Raw genomic sequence first — 23,482 nt, forward strand, 5'->3', positions numbered from 1 at the left:
TCACATTTCTGAAACCTGGAGTCCAAAACAGGTCCCACCATCTAACGTCGAAGTGGCGGCAGGGCTGGCTCTGGGGAAGCGACCGTCTCCTTGCCTCCCGCAGCCTCTAGAGGCTTCCGCATCCCCTGGTCCATATGGCACCCACTGTCTTCAGGACCCACAGCGGCTCTGACGGCCCCTCAACTGGAAGACGCAGAAACGTCAGGAGACCGGGATCTAGTGCTAGGGCCAAGCCTCCCTACCCTCCCAGCTCCTCACACACTCCCGTGTGAGCTAATATAGATTCCACTTTAACTAGTGTCACCTGTGGAAGGGGTAAGTGCCCAGCTGTGAACTGGTTAACCTCGCCCACACAAACCCCGAGAATAAACTCACAGGCCATGGACCACTCCACAAGCAATAAGTGACCACCTGCTCAGGGACCTCCATGCCCCAGCAGAGCCCTCCGGTACCTCCTTGTGAGCTCAGACTGGCCGCAGGGTTCTGCAGCGCCACAGGGCCCTGGATAAAAAAGATAGCTCCCATGTCGGGAGGCACCGCCCGCGGTTGGGTTCCCAGTACTTTAATTGCCCAGGTGGACAAGCCGCTCCGCATGCAACCCCATCACCAGAATAACGGCTGCACGTGGCGAGTGCACGGGTGGCCACCACTCAGCCCAGCTGGCCGCGCTAAGCACATCACCACCGTGACGCCCAATCAGACTCAACTGCTGGAACAGTCCCGGCATCGGCCCCCAACAACATTCTGGATCACAATTCAGAGTAGTGATTGCGATCAGGGCCACACGTGGCTGAATGTTTTTACAGGAGGATGCCACAGCTGGACTGACGCCACAGCTGGATCTGGCTGGACTGAGAGCATTTCCCACTGGACATTCTTACAACACCATTTTATTTGCGCTTTATTAAACTTCTATGGCTTTTTTCTGCTTATCTACTTTATGGGAGTGTTTCTTGTTCTTATGACTGCGGTGATACTTCAAGCTACAACTATCAATGTGTAAATTAGTTTGGAAGTCGCCTTATCATTAAACATTTCACAAGCAAGCAGTCAGAGGCACCTAACCCGGAGGCCTCTTTTCTTCTCTGAGCCAAACCTACCTTGGACTCAAAGAAAACGGCACATGGAGAGGGGCTGGATCTCCAGCACCCATTCCTAGGGAGCCTCCTGGGGAGCAGATATGGAGGGAGAAGCCCTGGGTTATGGCACTGTCGTACTAAAGAAAAGTCTATTTGGGTAAAGTAAGCACCAGACTTAAGAGATTAAGCAAACCATGAAAAGAAACCACTAACCACAGCTTCTCCAAAACAGAACTAAACTCCCTTTAGTTTGAATTGGAAAAGCAGAAGTGATGATCAGGATACAAAAAAAAAAAAAAAAAGAAATGACACAGTATCTGAACACAGGAGAATAATCAAGGGCCACTGTCTCTTCCTGTGTCAGTGGGAGCCTCGCATCTAAGCTGGATTTAGAAGGTTGCTACTTTGGACTGAAAGGTATCCCCAACCCTAGTTTGTAAGCAAGCGGAGCAGAATGCTTCAATTATTTCAAGGTTTAGCGGTAAAGCTCTGCAACTCTCACAACCATTTTAATTGGTGTGAATTTTAAAGTGACTCAATCTGTTGGCTGGAGTATCTAACGGCTTAACCACGGGGTCACGTTGGAAAATTTTTCCAATTGCTTTTGTTTTTCCTACTGAAGATGCATTTGAACGTTCTTGTAGTTTGCAGTTGGCTGGTTCTGATGTTTGGTCCTGAGGAGGCCCAAGTATCCGTAGAGGAAGAATCTGAAACCTCAAGCCACTCGAGTGCTGTCTGGGCAGATGGAGACCCCAACCCGAGGGCCACTGACGGACTCAGCATGGGCACAGGGCCGCCTGACGCAATGGGCCACGTATTTGCTGCTTACAAAACAACATAAGCACACACCCCCAGGTGTGCACACACGCTCTGTACACATCTGTCCCTGTCAACACCAGCACACACCCCCACGTGTGCACACATGCTCTGTACACGCTCACGTCTGTCCATGCCAACAACAGCACACACCCCGAGGTGTGCACACACGCTCTGTACACATCTGTCCCTGCCAATGCCAGCACACATCCCCAAGGTGTGCACACACATTCCATAGGCGCTCACATCTGTCCCTGCCAATGCCAGCATACACCGCAAAGATGTGCACACACGCTCTGTACACACTCACATCCCTCCCTGCCAATATGAGCACATATTCCCAGGGGTGCACACAGGCTCTGCACGTACTCATGTCTGTCCCTGCAGCCTGAGTCAAACAGTCACAGAGAGGCAGAGGAGGAGGAAGAAGGATGCGATGGGCACTAAGGTCCTGGGCCGGTTCCCCTCCCTACCTCGGGAGATCCTCTCATGTGATCCTGCCATCACTCACCCTTCCGCCTCCATCCTCCATCCTCCCACAGGGATCAGGAGGATGCCCACTGCACAGAGCTGTGATGAGCATGAACAGAAGATGGCAGGAGCTCACGCCAAGGTGCTGAGCACGGGGCCTACGGAGTGCTTCTTTCTGCTGTGGCTGACATCATCAAACAAGAGACTGACACAGCTTCTGCAGAGAATGTCACTTGCTGAGAAACTGAAACGTGTGACCTAGGAGCCTGTGAAGGTCTAAGAACAAACCAACAAACCAAACGGTTTTGTTTGTTTTTCAAACACCATAGCCTGTTTTTTCTTTTTTTTCATGCTCTACCTTGGGTATCATTTAGTGAAACTGAAACGTGTGACCTAGGAGCCTGTGAAGGTCTAAGAACAAACCAACAAACCAAACGGTTTTGTTTGTTTTTCAAACACCATAGCCTGTTTTTTCTTTTTTTTCATGCTCTACCTTGGGTATCATTTAGTTAAATTTCAAAGTAAGTCCAATAAATACACAAAATCACAGGACTGAGCATGGAGCATTGTTTCACTTCATGTCCTCCAGCCTTTAGGACACATTAAGGAAAGACATGATTCCAGGATTCCCATTAGAAAGGCTGCCCTGAGGCACCTGCTGGGGCAGCCAAATTGCAGCTGTTGATGCTGCCCCCAAGCTGCTTGGATGAAGCAGAAGATTCTGGAGGTCTCCTCTCTTCTGCCCCTTGTCCAGGAGAGAAGGTGGGGGGAGAAAAGTGAGAGAAGATAGGAAGAAGGAGGGGGGAAGGAGGGAGAGAGGAAGGGGGAAGGAGGGAGAGAGGAGAGGGGAGGGAGGGATGGGGGAGGGAGGGAGGAGGGGCATGTTCCATCCACCAAGGCAGCTACACTGCAGAGAGAATGGAGGGTGTGTTGCCTCTCAGGACAGCAAGTTCAAGCTGTTTATAATTGTTAGCGTAAACAGTGACCAGCTGAGGACAGGGCTGTCATTGGAGTTGACGTTTTATTTTCATAGTTGATATTGGGGACCTGGACCTAAAGCAGCGTGCCTTGCCCTTTTGCCAGATGGGCCTATGCTTCTCTATACTTGAGTCTATTTGACTAAATACCCGATATTGACTAGGAATTATGACGTGTAGGATACCCCTTACCACAGTAACGTCAAACTCATGTTCTAAATGCAATTTGTTCAGGGACTGGCTTCTAACTCTAGGTGGGAATGTTAAGCTCAGTACACTTCAATTCAGTAAGCATTTATCAAGAAACTCCTAGACCAAGAGCTCTCTTAGACACTGGGTATGGGGTGATGGGGATACGAAGATGTGGAATTAGAACTCGAGAAGCTCAAATGTTTCCATTTAATTCCCTAATGCAATTACTAAGCTTCAACCTGATGGCTGTAATGTCTAAATTCACTTTTTCTTTATTCCAGTTCTACATAACAAAGCGTAAATAATCACAGAGGAATGATTCTGTGTTGGACTATTCAGTGGACAGAGAAGAGCATTCTGACCAGTGTGAGACACTGTCTCCGTTCCCAGGGAGCCCGTGAGGTGGCTGCACAGAGCACACGCGTGAAGATTCAGGAACACGAGCATCAGGTGATGGGAGGGGCATGGAGGCAGCACCACAAAGATGCCTGCCGAGGGGCTGCTGCAGCCAGCCTGGCCGGGAAGGTCACAGGAGTGCGCACAGGCATCTCCCTCCAGCCGCACTTGGTTTTCAAGAGGACACATGCAGGGAAGGGGATGACACCGAAATGCTGTGGCGCTGAGGGAAGGAGAGGAGGGACACAGGGCCAAGGGCTGGCCACCATCCCTTGCGTCCCTGCCTCTATGATCGCTGCCAAAATCAGCCCCAACGGGGAGAAGTGAGATGGGTGAAAGAGGTGGACAGACTTGGCTTCCATGGAATTCACAGATTCCAGTCATTAAAAATCCCTTCTGAGTTTTCATCTGGAAAACTTTGCAAATGTATTTAGCGACAAGAGGCAGAAGATGAAGCCAACACAGTTGGGCTCAAACCGCCGCCCTTCTCCTTCTCTCTGCATCCAGGACCCGCCCTGAGCCCCTGAGTGCGAGGACCCGGAGCTGCCCAGCCCAAGGGAGCGGCCCCTGACCAGAGGAGGGAGCCGCACAGCGGGGCCCCCAGCACGTGGATGGCAGGATCTGTGCTATGTCAGTCCCAGGGCCCCAAGCAGAGAAGGCCTGGGGCTCCCAGCTGAAGTTTTGCTGTCTCCTCTGTCACCAAAGTCGAGAAGGACTGAGTGAGACCAACGTCGGACCTGCTGGCTCCTCGGTGGCTGCCGATGTTGCCCTCAGGCTGCGGGTGAAACCCTCTAGGGGAGCCGAGACAGTGGCTAGAATCACAGCCACGAGTGTTCCTGGGGCCCTAAAACACAAGCGCAGCCTGAGGAAGGCAGTGCCCGCTCAGATCCCCGTCCAGGCTTGTGTGCCACACTCGAGAGGCACACGGCACCAGAACATGGCGCTTTAAGTGACTTTGTGGGGTGTAGGAACACAAAGTGGGGCCTCGAGTGGCTCAGAAGTCACTCTCACTAGCCCGCGGGGACCCGGGCGGCCCCTCTGGATGTGGCTGGCGTCTCTCCAGGGCGGGCTCCAAAGTCCTATGGAGGAGGTGAGTGTCGGTCTTGCTCTGAGGAAGGACCCTGACAAGTATCCTGAACACGCGGGCACACAGCTGGCTGACTCATCTGAAGGGACCTGTTGAGCCACTAGCCAGGGAAGGCTGGAAAGAACTCGACTAACACACGATCCCTGCCCAGGCGCCCACCTGGGCCGCCCACGAGAAAACTAGGGAAGCTGTGAAGACGGAGGTGTGCACGGGGCTGGGAGAACCCTGGGAGAAGCCGCACTGGGGACAGGGAGGGACGGAGGGCTGGGCCCCACAAGCAAACGAGGGAGGTGCTCAGTGCCATGAAGACCCCGCTGCACCCACAGCTGCAGGCCTGGCTGGCAGCATGACCGTGGCTTCAGGCGCGGGCCCAGGAGCACATGTGTTTGGCAGGAGCTGCCCTCCTGGAGCCGCACTACGGGTACCGTCATTTTAGAGGCAGGTACCTGATATCAAGGATGACAATCCACCATGCCAATCTGAATTACAGCCATGTCCTCAGCGGGTCACTATTTACGCTTACAATTACAAAGAGTTTGAACTCGCTGTCCCAAGAGGCAACAAGCCCTTCATTATCACGGCCGCGGCCCTCCTCCCCCTCCGCTTCCCGTCGGGGCAACCTGAAGTCCCATGACAGTGACTCAGAGCCAGCCCAGTAGCTTCAGTGCAGGAAAAATCACAAAAATTCAAACACATCCTAAACATGGGCAGTTGGTAGGAGCTGATTCCTAAATTAAACCTGTTCGGAGGCTTTCTGGGCTAGCACAGCTGTGATAACAGGCTTGCGCTTTTTGCTCCCCCTGAAGGGCGGCGAGGAGGCCGGACTCTGCCATTCTGCAGGCTCCAATACATGGAGCCTGCCCTGTGGCATCGGTGGCATGTGCCAGACAGTGTGACCGTCACCCGCAGTGAACACTTGGCACAGCAGAGCAGGCTTGGGGAAGAACAGAAAGTGACCTCTAAGCCTGCAGAAGACACTAAGCCACACACGGCCTCACGTGCACTGCGTGTCAATCACGGCCGAAGCAGGAATGAGCTCTTAATAGTTCCAGTAAATGCAAAGGCCGCCCTGGAAAACTGCGTGAACCTTTCTGACAACTCACAGGTAGGTAGCTACTGCCTGAGACACGAAGGTAAAGAATTCACCTGAAACTGCATATTATAAAACTTATTTTTAAATGATGGCACTTAATTTGAAAGACTCCCGAAGAATACTGCATTAGAAAGTGACACAGTGAAACCGTGAAGCTGACCACAGGAGTCCCTGGAAATTTCACCAAATGTTGTGTCAAAACTGGGAAACAGAAGAACCGCACCTGATGAAACATTCGATTAATCACTCGAGTCCTCCCCACATACGAAGCTATGTTAAAAAGTGTTCCAAAGGTGGAGAGGATGATATTTCTTCCGATTTCGCAGGGGATGTACACCACCCCTGCAATATGGTTCCTAACATCCAGGGGGCGAGAGGATGATATTAGTCTCAATATTGCAGGAGGTGTACACTCCCTAGTGACATTGTTCCTAATATCCAGGGAAGTAGAGGAAGATATCACTCCCAATAGAGCAGGGAGTGTACACCCCTTCTGTGACATTGCTCCTAATAGCCAGCGGGGGAGAGGAAGATATTACTCCCAGTATTGCAGGGGATGCACACCCCCTTATGATATTGTTCCCTATATCCTGGGAGGGAGACGATGATACTCGTGGCAATATCGCAGGGGGTGTACATATCCACTGTGATATTGTTCCGAATATCCAGAGGGAGAGAAAATAATGTGACTCCCAATATCACAGGGTGTGTATATCCTCCTGTGATATTGTTTCTTATATTCAGGGAGAGAGGATGATATTACTCCCAATATCGCAGTGGTTATACACACCTCCTGCGATATTGTTCCTAATATCCCGAAAGGGAGAGCAACATATTTCTCTCAATATGGCAGGGGGTGTACACCTCCTTTGTAATATTGTACTTAATATCCATGATGGGAGAGGATGATATGACTCCCAATATAGCAAGAAGTGTACAGTAGCCTGTGATACAGTTCCTAACGTCTAGGTGGGGAGAGGATGACATTACTGCTCATATCGCATGTGTTGTAAAACTCCTTTGATATTTTGCCTACAATCCTGAGGGGAGAGGGTGATATTGCTCCCAATATCGAAGAAGGCGTACACCCCCCTGTGACACTACACCCAATATCCACGTTGGAAGACGAAGACATTACGCCCAATATCGCAGGGCATGTACACCCACCCTGGGATATTGTTCCTTATATTGAGATGGGGAGAAGATGCTATTGCTCCCAATAACGCAGGGGCTGTGGTGGTACACCCCTCCTGTGATATTGTTCTTAATATCCTAGGGAAGCGAGGATGATACTACACCCAGTATCGCAGGGGGTGTACACCCACCCAGTGATATTGTTCTTAATGTACTCCACCTCCCACCACCAGGGATATCGGTCCTAATATCCAGGGGAAGAGAGGATAACATTATGCCCTATATCACAGGGGAGTGTACACACCCTCTGTGATATTGTTCCTAGTACCCAAAGGTAGAGACGATGATATTACTGGCCATATCGCAGGGGGTGTACACCCTTCTGTGATACTGTTTTTGACATTCAGTAGGGGAGAGGACAACATTAATCCTAATATCACAGGAGGTGTACAGACCCCTGTGATGTAGACCCTAATGTACAGGGGAAAGAGAAGACTATTGCTCTCAATATCACAGGGGCTGTAACCACCCTGCCCCCTGTATATTGTTCCTAATATGCAGAGGGGTGGAGGCTCATAGTACTCCCAATATACGAGAAGGTGCACACACACCTGTGATAGAGTTCCTAATATCCAGCGGGAAAGAGGCTGATTTTACTTTCGATATCGCAGTGGGTGTACACAGCCCCCAACCCTAGGATATCGTTCCTAATATCCAGGCAGGAAGAAGATGACATGGCTGACAATATCGAAGTGGGTGGACACTTCTTCAGTGATATGGTTCCTCTTATTCAGAGGGTGAGTGGATGATACTACTCCCAATAAAGTAGGAACCATACAGCCACCTTGGGATTTTGTCCTTAATAACCACAGGGGAGAGGTGATATTACTACCAGTATTGCAAGGGGTGTACACCCCTCCTGTGATACTGTTTCTTATATCCAGGAAAGGAGAAGATGGTGTTAGTACCAATATTGAAGGGATGGACAGCTGCCATGGGATATTGTTCTAAAGATACAGGTTGAAAGAAAATGAGATTCCATCCAATATAACAAGGGGTGTACACCCCGCCTGTGATATGAATCCTAAAACCTAAAAGAAGAGAGAATGACATTGCTTCCAAAAACACACAGGGTGTACACCCACCCTGTGATATTGTTCCTGTCATCTAAAGGAAGAGATGATGATACTACTCCCACTACCGCCAACCAACTACCACTTCTTTAAGCATCTTGACAACTTTTTGCAGGGAAAACAAGTACACAACCAGCAGGATGCAGAAAATGCTTTTCAAGAGTTCATCCAACCCTGAAAGCACAGAATAAACAAGTTTATTTCTCATTGGCAAAAATGTATTCATTGTAATGGTTTCTTTTCTTTTTCCTTTTTTTTTTTTTTTTGACAGAGTCTCACTCTGTCATCCAGGCCAAAGTGCAAAGGTGCAATCTCGGCTCACCGCAACCTCTGCCTCCTGGGTCCAAGAGATTCTCCTGCCTCAGCCTCTTGAGCAGCTGGGATTACAGACACATGCCACCACTCCCGGCTACTTTTTGTCTTTTTAGTAGAGACGGGATTTCACCATGTTGGTCAGGCTAGTCTCAAACTCCTGACCTCCTGATCCGCCTGCCTCAGCCTCCCAAAGTGCTGGGATTACAGGCGTGAGCCACTGTGCCCAGCCCATTGTAATGGGTTCTATTTTGATTAATAAAGATGTGTTGCAGCCTCGTTATACAAATTTAAAATTCATGGTCCAAAACCACAATTACTTTTGCAGCAACCTAATACTTTAAGAATTAAAAGAAGCCTTTATGTTAGAGAGCCCATGGATGATAAAATCATAAAGAATATTACAATCTCCATAACCCACAAACTTGGTAACTTAGACAACTGGATGAATTAAAAGACACAATCTATTAATACTAAAACACAGGAGAAATAGGTAATCTATATATGTTGATATCTATTAATAAAATGGAATCAATACCTAATAACCTTACAGAAAACTTATATATTCCACAAATCTGACATTCTGTCATGTTATTCTAACTGGTGGGATTCAGGGATTTCCATTTTGATAAGAACATAGGTGAGTCTCACATGCTTAATTTTAGTGCTCATTGGTCAGAAAAGCCATGTCCACTATAGGATACTGCAGAGCGATGCGTTATGGAGAATTTAGGCAAGATAATATGATTTTCAGAGTTAAAGGAAGACAACCTGATTTATGTACAGTAATTCCTAATAATATCATAGGGGATACCATATTTAAACTTTGGGGTATCCCCAGGTATAATTCTTATTTGAGCCACCTGTGAATTTCAGACACGGAGGCTTCCCAACTTTGGTGGCTTTCAATAAATGTGGAAGTTAACTCACAACCTATTTTGTGGAGGCATAAAATTCAATGAGCACTCATTTAACCTTTTATTTTAAATATTATTTTTGTAAACTTGCATTTCCAATTAGTTGAAATTTTAAACCTGTTTCAGTTCTTATCCACTTTTTTTTTCCCCCCCGAGACGGAGTCTTGCCCTGTCACCTAGGCTGGAGTGCAGTGGCATTGTCTCGACTCACTGTAACCTCTGCCTCCCAGGTTCAAGCGATTCTCCTGCCTCAGCCTCCCGAGTAGCTGGGATTACAGGTGTCTGCCACCACGCCCAGCTAATTTTTGTATTTTTAGTAGAGATGGGGCTTCCCCATGTTAGTCAGGCTGGTCTTGAACCCCTGACCTTGTGATCTGCCCACCTCGGCCTCCCAAAGTGCTCGGATTACAGGCCTGAGCCACCGCACCCGGCCTCTCCACTCTTTTTAGGTGGAGAGGAGTAAGGGTTTCTTGGAATTAGGAGGAACTCCCATGTACCCAACCCATTTGGGTAAATTTCTTCCTTCAGAGTTTTTCAAATCAGCATCACCATTGTTAAAGGCCTCCCACATGGTAATAATTGTGCTATAGGGTTTTATAAACGTGAAGTTTATGTTTGGCTGAATGAACCTCCTTGCTGTGGCACAAGGGGGCCATAGGTGTTTTCACCAATTATGAAGCGGGTTCACTGTGCAATGGCTACCAACTTTTCTGAGTACAATGAGGCCAAATACATTCATAGATAAATTCCATGAAGTGAATTTATTACTTACAAATAGCAAACAAAAGACAACAGAAGTCTAGGATTCAATATGAACCACTACCACAAGATCAGGAAGGCTACCCAGAGCAGATGGATGGAGTTTTGACTATAAATGCTTCACTCGCACTACAACTGAGGGACCCCAGAAAGCAGCCCACATTGGGTTTTCTCCCAGGATGTGGTTTGCTGGACACAAGCATTAAAGGCCATTCTGTTTCGAGCAGGGACTATAACAGAGCCTGGGCTGTTCTGACCAATGTCACTTGATTATCAGGATATTGCCTTCCCAGCATATCATACAGTAATCTTGAGAACTACCAGTAAGAAAGAGAGGAAAATGGCCCTGCACCCTTAAAACTGAAGGATCAGGATATTTGCTGTGACAGAGGCACAGACAGTAGCGACAGAGTGTTCTTGTGAGCCATCTACTAGTTCTCTTAACTGGAGCGTGGGACCAGACCGCTTTTCTATTTCCTTTCAATGGAAACTATTTCAGAATATTTTGAATTTCTACATCTATAGAGTTGTGGCACATGATCACTGGCAGTGTAGACTCTCTGCATGGTTAAAGGAAAGAGTTCAGAAGCCCATCAACCCACATTGGAGGAGACCACCTAATCCTCCAGAGAGTGTCACTCCATCTTCCTGGGGTTAGCTCCACATGCAATAAGGCCACTATAACTAAGGCCGTCAGGACTTGCAGTCCGAAGATGAGACTTTTGACATGCTGATAAGCAGCAGTGATAAGAAAAGCCCACACACTGGTCAGGAATTTTTCAATGAAAACAGCTGAGACACTTCTTCATATGCTTCGGTAGGGGCTAATATCAAACTATTTCTTCCCATTTTCTTTGCTCAGTAGTGCCTGAACCATGAGACATCATAGATGTACACCTCATCAGGAGGGTGTATGGTACAGCAGCAAGGGGAACAGCAGCACAAGAAGCAAACAAGGCCACTACTTCTGCTTACATAATAACTATTGTCTTGGAGTGTAAAATAATTAATAATGTTCACATGGCTGCCCTAAGCACACAGAGATGGTGACCAGAGCAGATGCAGGGACTACAGAGATACAGCCTGATTCTTGCTAATTAGGACTTAAGTGTTGGCTTATGTGCTGTGCTTTTGTGCATTCATAAGCCAGGGCCTCAAAACTGCCTGCTAAGCACAGGCCAAAGGTCATGCTGGGGTGCAGTTAAACATTGATGTCTAGGAGATGAGAGCATTTTAGTGTGGAAGAAGATGACAACACCTGAAGACCACAAAACACTGTGCAGACCAAAGGGAACGCCCATGGTCAGCTCACGGTTCTGACCCAGGTGACTGCTGATGTGTTACGGAACAGTCAGCCCACAGCAGGTAGGTCAAGTTGAGCTGGTGTCCTGCATGAGGGCTGATCCATTCCATTCGTGTTGCCAATTGTTTCAATAGCGTCTCATGCACCCCACTGGTGAGGAAGGAATTAGCACCCTATGTTTACTGGCACCGTTAAACACATAACATCTATTACTAAACAGATAAGCCAGACATCAGTTATTAATTACATACAGGAGGATGGTGTAAGCTCCCACAGGCCCAAACAGGGATTAACTTGAGCGCAGAGAGTGGTATAACATTAAAAAAGTGAGGATATTCCTTTTTTTTTTTTTTTTTTTGACACAGAATCTCGCTCTCTCACCCTTGCTGAAGTGCAGTGGTGTGATCTCGGCGCACTGCAAGCTCCGTCTCCCGGGTAAAATGTATGTACTTAGGAATTAATACCAACTCATTATTAGCAAAAAATAAATATCTTTACATCAAGAGTAGTTTTTCATTTAATAAAAATAGGTGGGATGTGTATAATGGACAAGGGATAATCAAAATTTGCCATATGAGGCTAGTAAGACAATCCCAAGAATTCACAATCATTATTCACTGGTCCATTAATCACAGGACAACACATACAAATGAAACTTACCTGACCGGGTGCAGTGGCTCATGCCTGTAATCCCAGCACTTTGAGAGGCTGAGGCAGGCAAATCATGAGGTCAGGAGTTCAAGACCAGCCTAGCCAACATGGTGAAACCCTGTCTCTACTAAAAATACAAAGAATTAGCTGGATGTAGTGGCGTTTACCTGTAGTCCCAGCTACTTGGAAGGCCGAGGCAGGAGAATCGCTTAAACCCAGGGGGCAGAGGTTGCAGTGAGCCGAGATCGCACCACTGCACTCCAGCCTGGGCAACAGCGTGAGACTCCATCTCAAAAAGAAATAATAATGAAATAAAAAAATTAAACTTACCTACATATTAGAAAAACGTCCAAATTCAACCATGAATCCAGCACATTATCAAATGAATAGACAAAAATTCTACCAACAGACTTAAGAAAATATCATTATCTATGAAATTCAAGTACTACTGCTTAAAGAACATTTACAGAACTCTCACCTCAAGGTTTCCCTGCAAAACAAGGTGAAATGCATACTCAAGACTCTTTAAGAATGGGCCACTGATAAAAACAACATACTTGTAACTTGTGTAACATTTCATAGATTTTTTTCAAGCACTGCACGATAATTAATTTGCATCAGGCTTTCCAAATTAGAAAAGCTTCACTTATAGAACTTCTTTCCAGTGGGAGTTTTTACACGGCTTTTCAAGTAAATGTTAAAACTGAAACTATTCTTGCAGTTTCTAAACTGTTAGTTTTAATCCTGTGTACGTTCTTGTATTTACAAGGTCCAGCCAGCTACAGCGTGCATTTTCATATGTCCTGGAGTGGGTATGAGAGAAATGAAACACTCAAACATTTTGGACATTCATAGGGTTTTTCTCAGGATTGAGCTGATGTCTTCAAATGGAACTAATACAACCGAAGGCCTTACCATAAATTTAAATTCAAAAGCCTTTTCTCCACTCTGAGCCCTCCCAAATCTTCAGGAAAATCTGAAGGCTTGACCACATTTCCTACATTCTTAAGGTTTCTCTGCAGTGTGAGCTCTTTCATGTTTATGAGGGAATGGGAAAGAGTAAATGTTTTACCACATTTCTTACATTCAAGGGGCTTTATTTATTTATTTATTTTTGAGATGGAGTCTCACTCTGTCGCCAGGCTGGAGTGCAGTGGCACAATCTCGGCTCCCTGCAACCTCCGCCTCCTGGGTTCAAGTGATTCTCCTGCCTCAGCCTCCTGAGTAGCTGGGATTACAAGCATATGCTACCACACCCAGCTATTTTTGTATTTTTAGTAGAGACGAGGTTTTACCATGTTGGCCAGGATGGTCTCGATCTCCTGACCTCGTGATCCGCATGCACAGGGCTTCCCCCCAACCCCCCCTGGCCTTTTATGTCCTTGAAAAAGAACTAAGACAACTGAAATGTGCCACCATGCCCAGCTAATTATTTTCTGTTTTTGTTTTGAGACGGAGTCTCGCTCTGTCGCCCAGGCTGGAGTGCAGTGGTGCGATCTCGGCTCACTGCAAGCTCCGCCTCCTGGGTTCACGCCATTCTCCTGCCTCAGCCTCCCAAGTAGCTGGCGTAAGCCACCGAGCCCGGCATTATTTTATTTTTTGTAGAGACGGTTTCACCACGATGCCCAGGTTGTTTCACATTATTTTAATCCAGGCTGGTTATGAACTCCTGGGCTCAAGCAATACACACACCTTGGCCTCCCAAAGTGCTGGGATTATAGGCTGAGTCACTGCACCCAACCTCTATATCATGACTTCTTTAGTGGCGCATAAGGTAACTGGAACGAGTGTGTAGGCTTTACCGCATCTCTTACATTCATAAGGTTTTTCTCCAGTATGAATTCTTTCGTGGAGGTGAAGGGAACTGAGGCGACTGAAGGCTTGGTCACATTGTTTACATTCATAGGGTTTCTCTCCAGTATGAGTACTTCTATGGTTACAAAGGGAACTCAAATGACTAAAGGCTTTGCCACATTGTTTACATTCATAGGGTCTCTCTCCAGTATGAATGCTTCCATGGTCATGAAGGGAAGTGGAACAGCTGAAGGCTTTATCACATTTGGTACATCTCTCTCCAGTGTGAGTCCTTTCATGCATCTTAAAACAAGAAAATCTGTGTGTTTTCCCACATTCCTTACATTCGCAGGGTTTCTCTCCAGTGTGAGTTCGTCCATGTATTAGACAAGAACCGGAAACAGTGAACGCTTTACCACATTGTTTACATTTATAGGGTTTTTCTCCTGTGTGAGTTCTCTGATGTCTTTCAACTGAATTGAGAAAATGAAAAGCTTTCCCACATATCGTACATTTATAAGCTGGATTTCCACTGTGCATTATCCTGTGTCTTCTAACACCTGGAACAGAAACGAAGAGTTTCCCACACTGGTCACATTTATATTGCTTCTCTCCATATGGTTTGTATCCTGAGTGAGCTAGGATGTGCCTATTAAGGAGGGAATGATGTACAAAGACTTTTCCACAAATACTGCATTCACATTGTTTTAATCCAGTAGAAATGTTCTCATTCAGATCAAGATTTGGAATGTGGCTGACAGCTTGTCCATACTGACTACCCTCTTTGCTTTCACGCAGTCTCTGTGCCATATGATTTCTGTAAAAAAAATGACAAGCACATTATTATTGGTTGGTGTAATAACTTTCTACTCATTCATAGGTCTTCGACTTACACTGCTACCAATACTAGGGAAAATGCATTTTTGTTTTGTTTTGTTTTTGTTTTTGTGCCATGACTGAATTATTTGAAAGTAAATGGGCTACTACTGAAAACACAGCTACCACCTGCATGGCTATGACCAAAATAGTAACATTCATATACACAATTTTGTAATACTATTTTCAAGTAAACTGTTTTCCAAACACTGACTGCAACACTGATGCACGTTACATTTTGGGTGAAATTTTTCTAAAAGGAAATGAATTTCTAGTGACTCTTATTTGCTTTGATTGCTTGTTTTTAAATTCATTACATGCTAAGATTCCATTAGAGGACTTTATTTCCTCTCCTCGGTGCAAATTATCTTGTATCTTTCCCAAGTTTTTTGAAGTGATCTTCAATATTCTGGTCTTTCCATTTTTTCCTAAAATGCAGATGCCCAAAATTATCATGAATTATTTCAAACTATAGAAACATTACTAGATTTCATGTTCATTGTACACAGTGCCCATGCCTGATTTATTCACCAAATCATTCCCTTGCCCCATTCCAAATCACAAATAGCACTGATGATAGGGAAATACTTCTGTAATTAAGTGAAATGTGTTGTCATTCTTACCCACAGAAGCCAGGTTCCTGTAGGTTTCCTGCATCACTTCTCTGTAGAGATTCTTCTGAGAAGAATCTAGCAAAGCCCATTCCTGCTGGGTAAAGTTCACAGCCACATCCTCAAAAGCCACAGAGTCCTAGAACATTCCACACATGTGGATAGAAGGATGAGTGAGACTGAGAGCACTGGGAATGTATACTCAATTCATAAGCTGTTTACATGATTCTAAAATTTCCAAGCATTTATTCTATGACTTGTCACAACTCTTACTCTGTTCACACATACTCCCTCCCACACAGCAGTACTAACGCTAGAATTGAACTATTCAAAAAGGCAACAGCAAAGTAGAAACACCCATCTCATTAGAGAATCCAGGGAATAAGATTACGATATGCTGCTAGGAGTTACCTTTTAACTTCACTTTGTACATTTCTAGTATCTGTCATACTAAAGTCCTACCTGATATGCATAAGTGAGTTAATATTATCAGTCCTGAGACTACTTATTCTTAAAAATGCCTGCTCGCAAATTTCAATCTTTGTTTGTATTAGGAACTTACATTTTGAAAGGGATTCCACTAACCCAAGTAATAAGAATGACTCACTGCATCTAAATGGCTTATGCAGTATATTTTCCAAAACTTCTTCTGCTGAAAGCCTATTATTTTGTGTCACTGCAGTGGTGCTTAGGGAACCAGACACAAAAACACAGTCTGAACACTAAGTGTTCAATGAATTTCCCTGATAGACAATATTTTACATGTGCTGTCACTTGTTAACTGTGAAAGTGAACCCATTCCACGTGTATACGCCAAGAGAGAATAGGCTTATTAAATTTAATTGAGTAGTAAATAAAACCAATAATTGATATTTAACAATACTAATACAACAATTTTTCAAATTTCTATTGCACAATATCAAGGCAGAAAGGAATAAGAGTAAATAGGACACATGCTTTTTAAAATGACATTAATGTCACCACTTCCAGATGCTATTCCTATGAAACCACATAAATTCCCAAATCAGGTGGTTTTAGGCAAGAAAAACTACTCTTTCATATGTAGTAAAAATGACCAATGTCTAATCATTTTTAGTCATCTAAAAAAAGAGTGATGGCTTGTCTAACATACTTCTAAGATTTTCAAACAAAAATATTCAGGACAGCACAGTGTTAGCAGAGAGATGAGCAAGCAGACCAAAGGAAAAAAAAGTCTTAATGACCCAGCATCTATATGGAAAGTTGAGGAATGATAGAGTAGGCACTATAGAATAGAAAAATAAATTACATGCACTTTAAAATATGAGGCAAACCAGGCTGGCATCTACTTGGGAAAATGCATTGCATTCTTCTCTATTCCATGAACAATAATCATCTTATTATATATTCAAATACAAAAGATAAAACCAGAATACTTTCAGAAGTCACAGAAAGATTTTTTTTTTTAACGAAGGATTAGGCAGAATTTTTTTTATGTAAGAAAAAAGTGATAAAGGAACAGACAAACTCAAACATATTAAAATTTAGGGAATAAAAAGAAAATAGAGTGGGCCAGGCGTCGTGGCTTACGCCTGTAATCCCAGCACCTTGGGAGGCTGAGGCAGGGGATCACCTGAGGTCAGGAGGTTGAGACTAGCCTGGCCAACATGGCAAAAATCCCGTCTTTTTGTTGTTTGTTTGTTTGTTTATTTGTTTTTGAGATGGAGTCTCGCATTGTCCCTTGGGCTGGGGTGCAGTGGCAAGATCTTGGCTCACTGCAACCTCCACCTCCCGGGTTCAAGCAATTCTCTTGCCTCAGCCTCCCGAGTAGCTGGGATTACAGGTGCCTGCCACCATGCTCAGCTAATTTTTTCGTATTTTTAGTAGAGACAGGGTTTCACCATGTTGGCCAGGCTGCTCTGGAACTCCTGACCTCATGATCCTACCACCTTGGCCTCCCAAAGGGCTGGGATTACAGGCATAAGCCACTGTGCCAGGCCTAAAACCCTGTGTTTACTAAAAATATGAAAATTAGCTAGGTGTGGTGGTGGGTGCCTATAATCCCAGTTACTCAAGAGGCTGACACAGGAGAATCACTTGAACTCGGGAGGCGGAGGTTGCAGTAAGCAGAGATGGCGCCACTGCACTCCAGCCAGGCTACAGAGCAAGACAGCATCTCCAAAAAACAAAAAACAACACTCAGACACCCAGATAAGAGGATACACATGTGGCCACTGTCATAAATTCTTCACCAAGCTACAAGAGGGGAACTGACATTTTGGTGAATCTTTATAAATCATCAATTTATCTATCACACTTTTATTTCACCAGTAGCATTTACAAAGCTAAGTCCTACAATTCCATTTGAAATTACCCTTAAAAAGAACAGAACTTTAAAACTTACTACACTCACTCTGGGGAAGAAATAAATACGAATTTTTAGCAAATGAAATACATCATTTTACCTAGCCTCTTTGGAAATAGTATTTTTATCTTTCAAGCTGTACTGACAAAATGTATCTTACAGTCCGTGAAAACCTGAAACTCAAATAAGAGGACAAGCCTTTTCAAGGTAACAAACTCAGGGAGAGGCAGTGCTGACTCCAACGCAGACCTTTCTAAGTGTCAGGGCAGGCCATTCTATCCCTTAGGACACCCATCTTGTTCAGTAAAGTACTCAATGACCACCTAGGAGGCACTGGCACTGCTCTTTGTACTCCTGTGTGCCTTAAGTGCATTTTAATATTCAGGTTCTTGCGCATCCTCTCTGGGGTGGGTTTTCCTTGTCCTTTGGGACGGTTTTTCTCTCTTCACAAGTCTGAGACAAGCTAGAGAGCAGAAATCATTTCTGCCTTTTCCTCTCAATATCAGCATCCAATTGGCAAACCATCAATGTGTCTTCGAGGAATAAAAACTCAGGCTGGAGGAATAATTTTAATGACCTAACATTGTAGGTCATGACATTACATTGTATTGTCCATTAATTTTAATGTCCTAAAATTTTAATGACCCTAAGGGGTCACCATTTTAGATGAAACTATACCAGGAGATTCCTCTAAGGCCAAGAGCATCCAGCTGCTCCCCTGAGAGACTCTACCCCCTACCTCAGGCTGTCCTTGGGGATGAGATGACCCCGGGGCTGATACTCACTAGACCCTCCAATAGACATGGCCACTGTGGGTATCCTGGGTCATCCCCAGACAGTTCTAAAATGCCAGGACTAGGAAAAGACAGGAGAGTGGCTGAGGACACAACACCCTGTCAGGTTTTCACGGGGGGACCTCAACCTAAAGACATTTTGGTAATATGTACACTTAGGAAAGATGAAAAGAAGAGAGGCACAAAGATTTTTTTTACAGTAGAGTGTCAGATGATTTATTCTCCGCTTTCCTCTCATGTAAAATGTTTGGAAACAGAAAAATATTTTGGCCAAGGTGCCTCACACCTGTAATCCCGGCGCTTTAGGAGGCCGAGGAGGGTGATCAATTAAGGTCAGGAGTTCAAAACCAACCTAGCCAACATGGCGAAACCCTGTCTCTACTAAACATACAAAAATTAGCTGGATGTGGTGGTGGCGCCTATAAGCCCAGCTACTTGGGAGGCTGAGGCAGGAGAATCGCTTGAACCCAGGAGTCAGAGGTTGCAGTGAGCTGAGACTGCACCATTGCACTCCAGCCTGGCGACAGGGTGAGACTCTGTCTCAAAAAAAAAGAAAAAAATATATATATATATATGTGTGTGTATATATGTGTATATATATGTATATATATGTGTGTGTATATATATGTATGGTTTGCTTCCTCATTCACCTTATCAAAGCCTCTCATTTACGCCCCTCCCGTGGACCCCAAACCACAAACCATGACTGCGGTACTCGGTTTATGAATCGCGTTTGCTCAAACACGCTGTTTAACGTTTTAACAAAGCCTCAGGTTAATTTTAGGGGGAGAAAGGTGGGACCGGAAGCTCCATGAACCACAGCTCCTCCCACGCTGGAACCCCGCACACCGGGTCGGGCTCTCCCGGATCACCCTCCCGTGGTCACCGCACTACCTGGGTGGGGGGGCGCGGGGTTCCGGAGAGGGCTCCGGCCAGCAGAAGTGGCGCCCACAGGTACAGACAGGACGCAGGGGTCCCGCTGCCCGCCCGGCCCGGCCCGGCCCTGCACAGAAGGGGACTGAGGCCCGGCTGCGCCGCCGCGACTCGGTCCGCAGGTTCCGCAGCCCATGGCTGGTTCCAGCAGGTTTCACCCAGCCCTCTTCCCCACTTCCGGAAGCCAGGCGCAGTCCACTCACCGTTCCTCGGCTTCCCGGGTGTCCCGGCGTCAGCTAAGGATGTCCCAACACCCGCAGGTCACAGGGTGGCCGAGGCTGCTGCAGAGCCACCGGGCCTCCCAGAACCAGGAAGTAGCAGCGGAGACTCACAGGAAGAGTCTACGGTGGCGAAGGCGAGACAAAGCGCCCGCCAGCCGGATCCCGGAAGCCGCCCTCTCCTTTCCGGCGGTGCGCCTGATTGACGGGTCCCCACCCCAGCTCCCTGATTGTCTGGGGCTTCAGGCCCCGCCCCCTCAGGCCCAGAGTGACAGGAGATTGCGATCTCACGTGAGGCTGGATGAGGCCAGAATGACCGGTTTGGCCTAGCGGTTTATAGGGGGTGCGTCCTTCCTGCGCTGGGATCTGACCACGCAAGGAGGACATTCGCATTTAACCTTGTATACAAGATTATAGCTATTTTGCATAATAAGATATAAAATTGCAAGCAATATAATGGCAATTCTGTAACTGCTCAGTGGGTTCACCTTGCCCGCTACCTCGACGGAGCTGGTTTCTCAAGACGGGGGGAATAGCAATAGAGAAGGAGTAATTCACGCAGAGTCGGCTGTGCGGGAGACCGGAGATTTGATTTTTATTTTATTTTATTTTATTTTATTATTTCTGAAACAGAGTCTTGCTCTGTCGCCCAGGCTGGAGTGCAGCCTCGGAGTTCTATGATTATTCAAATCAGTCGCCCTGAGCATTTGGGGATAAGAGTATTTAGAAAGTCTATTTTGCCAAGGTTGGGGATGCTTGTGCATGACACAGCCTCAGGATGTCCTGATGACAGTTGCCCAAGGTGGTCAGAGCACAGCTTGGTTTTGTTGGAGATAAATGCTCGGTGATGCAAAGTGAAACCAGCACTTAAGCAAAAGTTTTCTCAGCAACGCAATTTACCTCTGCAGAAGCGTGCTGCTCCCATCAATCACAATCGCAAGAGCACACGGAACAAAGGAAAGCAGGGGTTTTTATTCCTAATGCAATCCCTACCTCTGGCATGGGCTGGGGCCAGACCTCAAGATCTAAACTGACCCCGTTGGCTATTTGTGAATACTTTCCCAAATAAGGAAGGGAGAAGGGAGTCGTGAGTTACAACGGTGGGACGTGTGGTTTGGAAGGGAGAAATGGGTGCAGAGCAGGTAACCAAGGGAACAGATGTGAGTGATTGGTTAGAACTGACGGGGGGGAAGGTTGTTTACAGTAACTAAGGGCAAGGAGGCATGGAGAACAAGAAAGTTGCGTTCGAGAACAAAACACAAGAATGTTAACTTGCCAAACCTTGGAAGAGAAACTGACTGTATCTGACAGTTTTACACATTTTAGGGAGACAGGAGACATCAATCAACATATGTAAGACGAACACTGGTTTGATCCGGTACAACTTGAAGCAAAAGTGGGTCAACTCAAAGCCAGGAAGGGGCTTCCAGGTCACAGGTAGGTGAGAGAGGAACGGTTGCATTCTTCTGAATTTCTGATGAGCCTTTCCAAAGGAGGCAATAAGATATGCATTCTTCTCAGCCAGCAGCGGATGACTTTGAATAGAATGGGAGGCAGGTTTGCCCAAAGCAGTTCCCAGATTGACTTTTCCCTTTATCTTAGTGATTTGGGGGGCCCAAAATATTTTCCTTTCCAATTTCCCCCTTTTCTTTTAAAAATATTTTGGAGAAAGCATTTTAGAAGAAAATCAGTCTCTGGTGGCAGGTTTTGTCTAATTTCTCAAGGAGTAGCTGGGATTACAGGCGCGTGAAACCCCGCCTGGCTAATTTTTTTTTTTTTTTGGTAGAAACCGGGGTCTCCCTCGGTTGCCCAGGCTGGTCTCTGGTGCCCAAGGCGGGGATCCCCATAATCTCTACAAATAATCCAGTGAAAGAACACCAGAGCATGGAAAGCTGAGGACAACCGACGACAACGGACTCTCGAGTAGGTTTTCACTTCAAGCTCTAGGGTAAGGAGGGCGCTCGGGGAATTCCAGGGAAACCTCGGGAAAATGTGGGTCGAGCTGAGAGTAAGTTCGCTAATTACTTAAGCCTTGTGCAGCAGTTACTGCGCCGCGGAGGGGTAATTGTCAGTACCCAAAATCTCACATCTTTGTTCCGTCTGGTAGACAAGTATTCTCCTTGGATCCCAGAATATGGAATCATGAATGTAGAAGATTGGGACAAGGTGGGATCAGACTTAAAACGAGCACAACAAGAGGGCCGCGATATTCCCGTCTCTGCTTGGTCTGTGTCGTCTGCAATTAAAACAGCCCTGGAGCCCTTCCACACTGAGGAGGAGAAGGAGAATTTTCAGGATGACATAGCAAAGTTGAATAATCAGGAGTCTAATTATCAGCTAAGTGAACCATGACAGTCTCGTTTAAAAAAGGGTGAGAAACGGGAAGGTATGTATACTAATCTCCAAAGACTTATAAAAGAAACTGTGCCGCCTACTGCGCCTTTAGGGGAAGGTCTGGAATGGCCACCCCCAGGCCAGCTTCGTGAATATTTGGAAGGGGAGCCTGAGACCCGCGCCTTGCCACTCCCATTGTTGCAGGCCCCGCCAGTAACTATGGCAAAGGGAAGCTTCAGGCTTGTCCAACAGCCAGTTAGGATGAGGGAATGATCCAGGCTTGCCCACCTGTTATGGTAGAGGAGTGTTGCGAGCGGGTCCAAATACAAATATGGCACAGGGACAATCCAGGCATCCATTCGCCAGGCACAAGAAATGGGGGATTCGAATGCTTGGCAGTTTCTGGTAATTATTTCACCAGCTGAGGAGGCTAGAGAACTTGTTCAAGCATGCTGGGAGCCATTTCCTTTTAAAATATTAAAAGACTTAAAGCAAGCAATTGGACAATATGGGCCAAATTCCCCTTATGTTCATTCCTTGTTACAATGCGTGGCTTATAACAGACATTGAATACGTATGGATTGGGAGGCATTAGCCCGATCCACCCAGTCCCCCTCTGAATTTCTCCAATTGAAAACCTGGTGGACGGATGAAGCAACAAATCAGGCAGAAATGCTCAAGCCCAACGTCCCGTTAATATCACACCTGATCAATTGCTTGGAATCAGACAGGCATGGGGTACTCTAAATCAACAGATGGTAATGGGTGATGAGGCTGTTGATCAGCTCAGAACTACATGCCTAAGAGCCTGGGAAAAAATTCACGACCCTGCTACTGCTTATCCTTCTTTTCACACATTTCAACAGGGTCCAAGGGAGCCTTATCCTGATTCTATCGCCCGTTTGCAGGATGCGGCTCAAAAGGCTATTTCCAATTCTCATGCCAAGAAAGTGATCGTTCAGCTGCTTGCTGATGAAAATGCTAATACAGAATGTCAGGCAGCAATTAGAACTATTAAGAGAATGGCAGATCTAAATGAGGAAAAAACTTTAAGTGAATACATTAAAGCCTGCGATGGCATTGGGGGGCACTTATATAAGGCCAGCCTCCTTATATAAGGCCAGGGGGAGAGAGGGGGATGCTATTACTCCCCATATCGTGGGGGGTTTCTCACCCCCTGCGATGTGGATTGTAACAGTGAGGGGGAGAGAGAGGATCGCTATTACTCCCCTTTACGATGTGGATCTTAATAATTATT

The 23,482-nt window shown here is 46.1% G+C and overlaps 1 protein-coding gene across 2 annotated transcripts; it reads right to left on the reverse strand.

Annotated features, from left to right (window-relative positions):
• Positions 1-13,396: 13,396 nt before the first annotated feature.
• On the reverse strand, positions 13,397-20,072 carry LOC135965387 (uncharacterized). Of its 2 annotated transcripts, XM_065521869.2 has the most exons (3): positions 19,876-20,072; positions 15,614-15,740; positions 13,397-14,931 (listed from the first exon to the last, which is right to left on the reverse strand). In XM_065521869.2, exons 2-3 carry the CDS (start codon positions 15,691-15,693, stop codon positions 14,064-14,066), a joined length of 948 nt encoding a protein of 315 aa, XP_065377941.1. In that variant the 5' UTR covers positions 15,694-15,740; positions 19,876-20,072; the 3' UTR covers positions 13,397-14,063. The 2 variants fall into 2 exon arrangements, with proteins under 2 accessions (XP_065377941.1, XP_073859394.1); XM_074003293.1 differs by lacking the exon at positions 15,614-15,740 and having other exon boundaries at positions 13,951-14,931.
• Positions 20,073-23,482: the final 3,410 nt, after the last annotated feature.

This window comes from Macaca fascicularis, chromosome 10, assembly GCF_037993035.2.
Source record: "Macaca fascicularis isolate 582-1 chromosome 10, T2T-MFA8v1.1".
Classification (NCBI taxonomy): domain Eukaryota; kingdom Metazoa; phylum Chordata; class Mammalia; order Primates; family Cercopithecidae; genus Macaca; species Macaca fascicularis.

Excerpts from the sequence above, each read along its gene's own strand:
- LOC135965387 (XM_065521869.2), bottom strand. The coding sequence starts at position 15,693 with ATGGGCTTTGCTAGATTCTTCTCAGAAGAATCTCTACAGAGAAGTGAT. Across the intron at positions 14,932-15,613 it reads CAGGAACCTGGCTTCTGTGG|AAATCATATGGCACAGAGAC; the intron begins GTAAGAATGACA and ends TTTTTTTTACAG.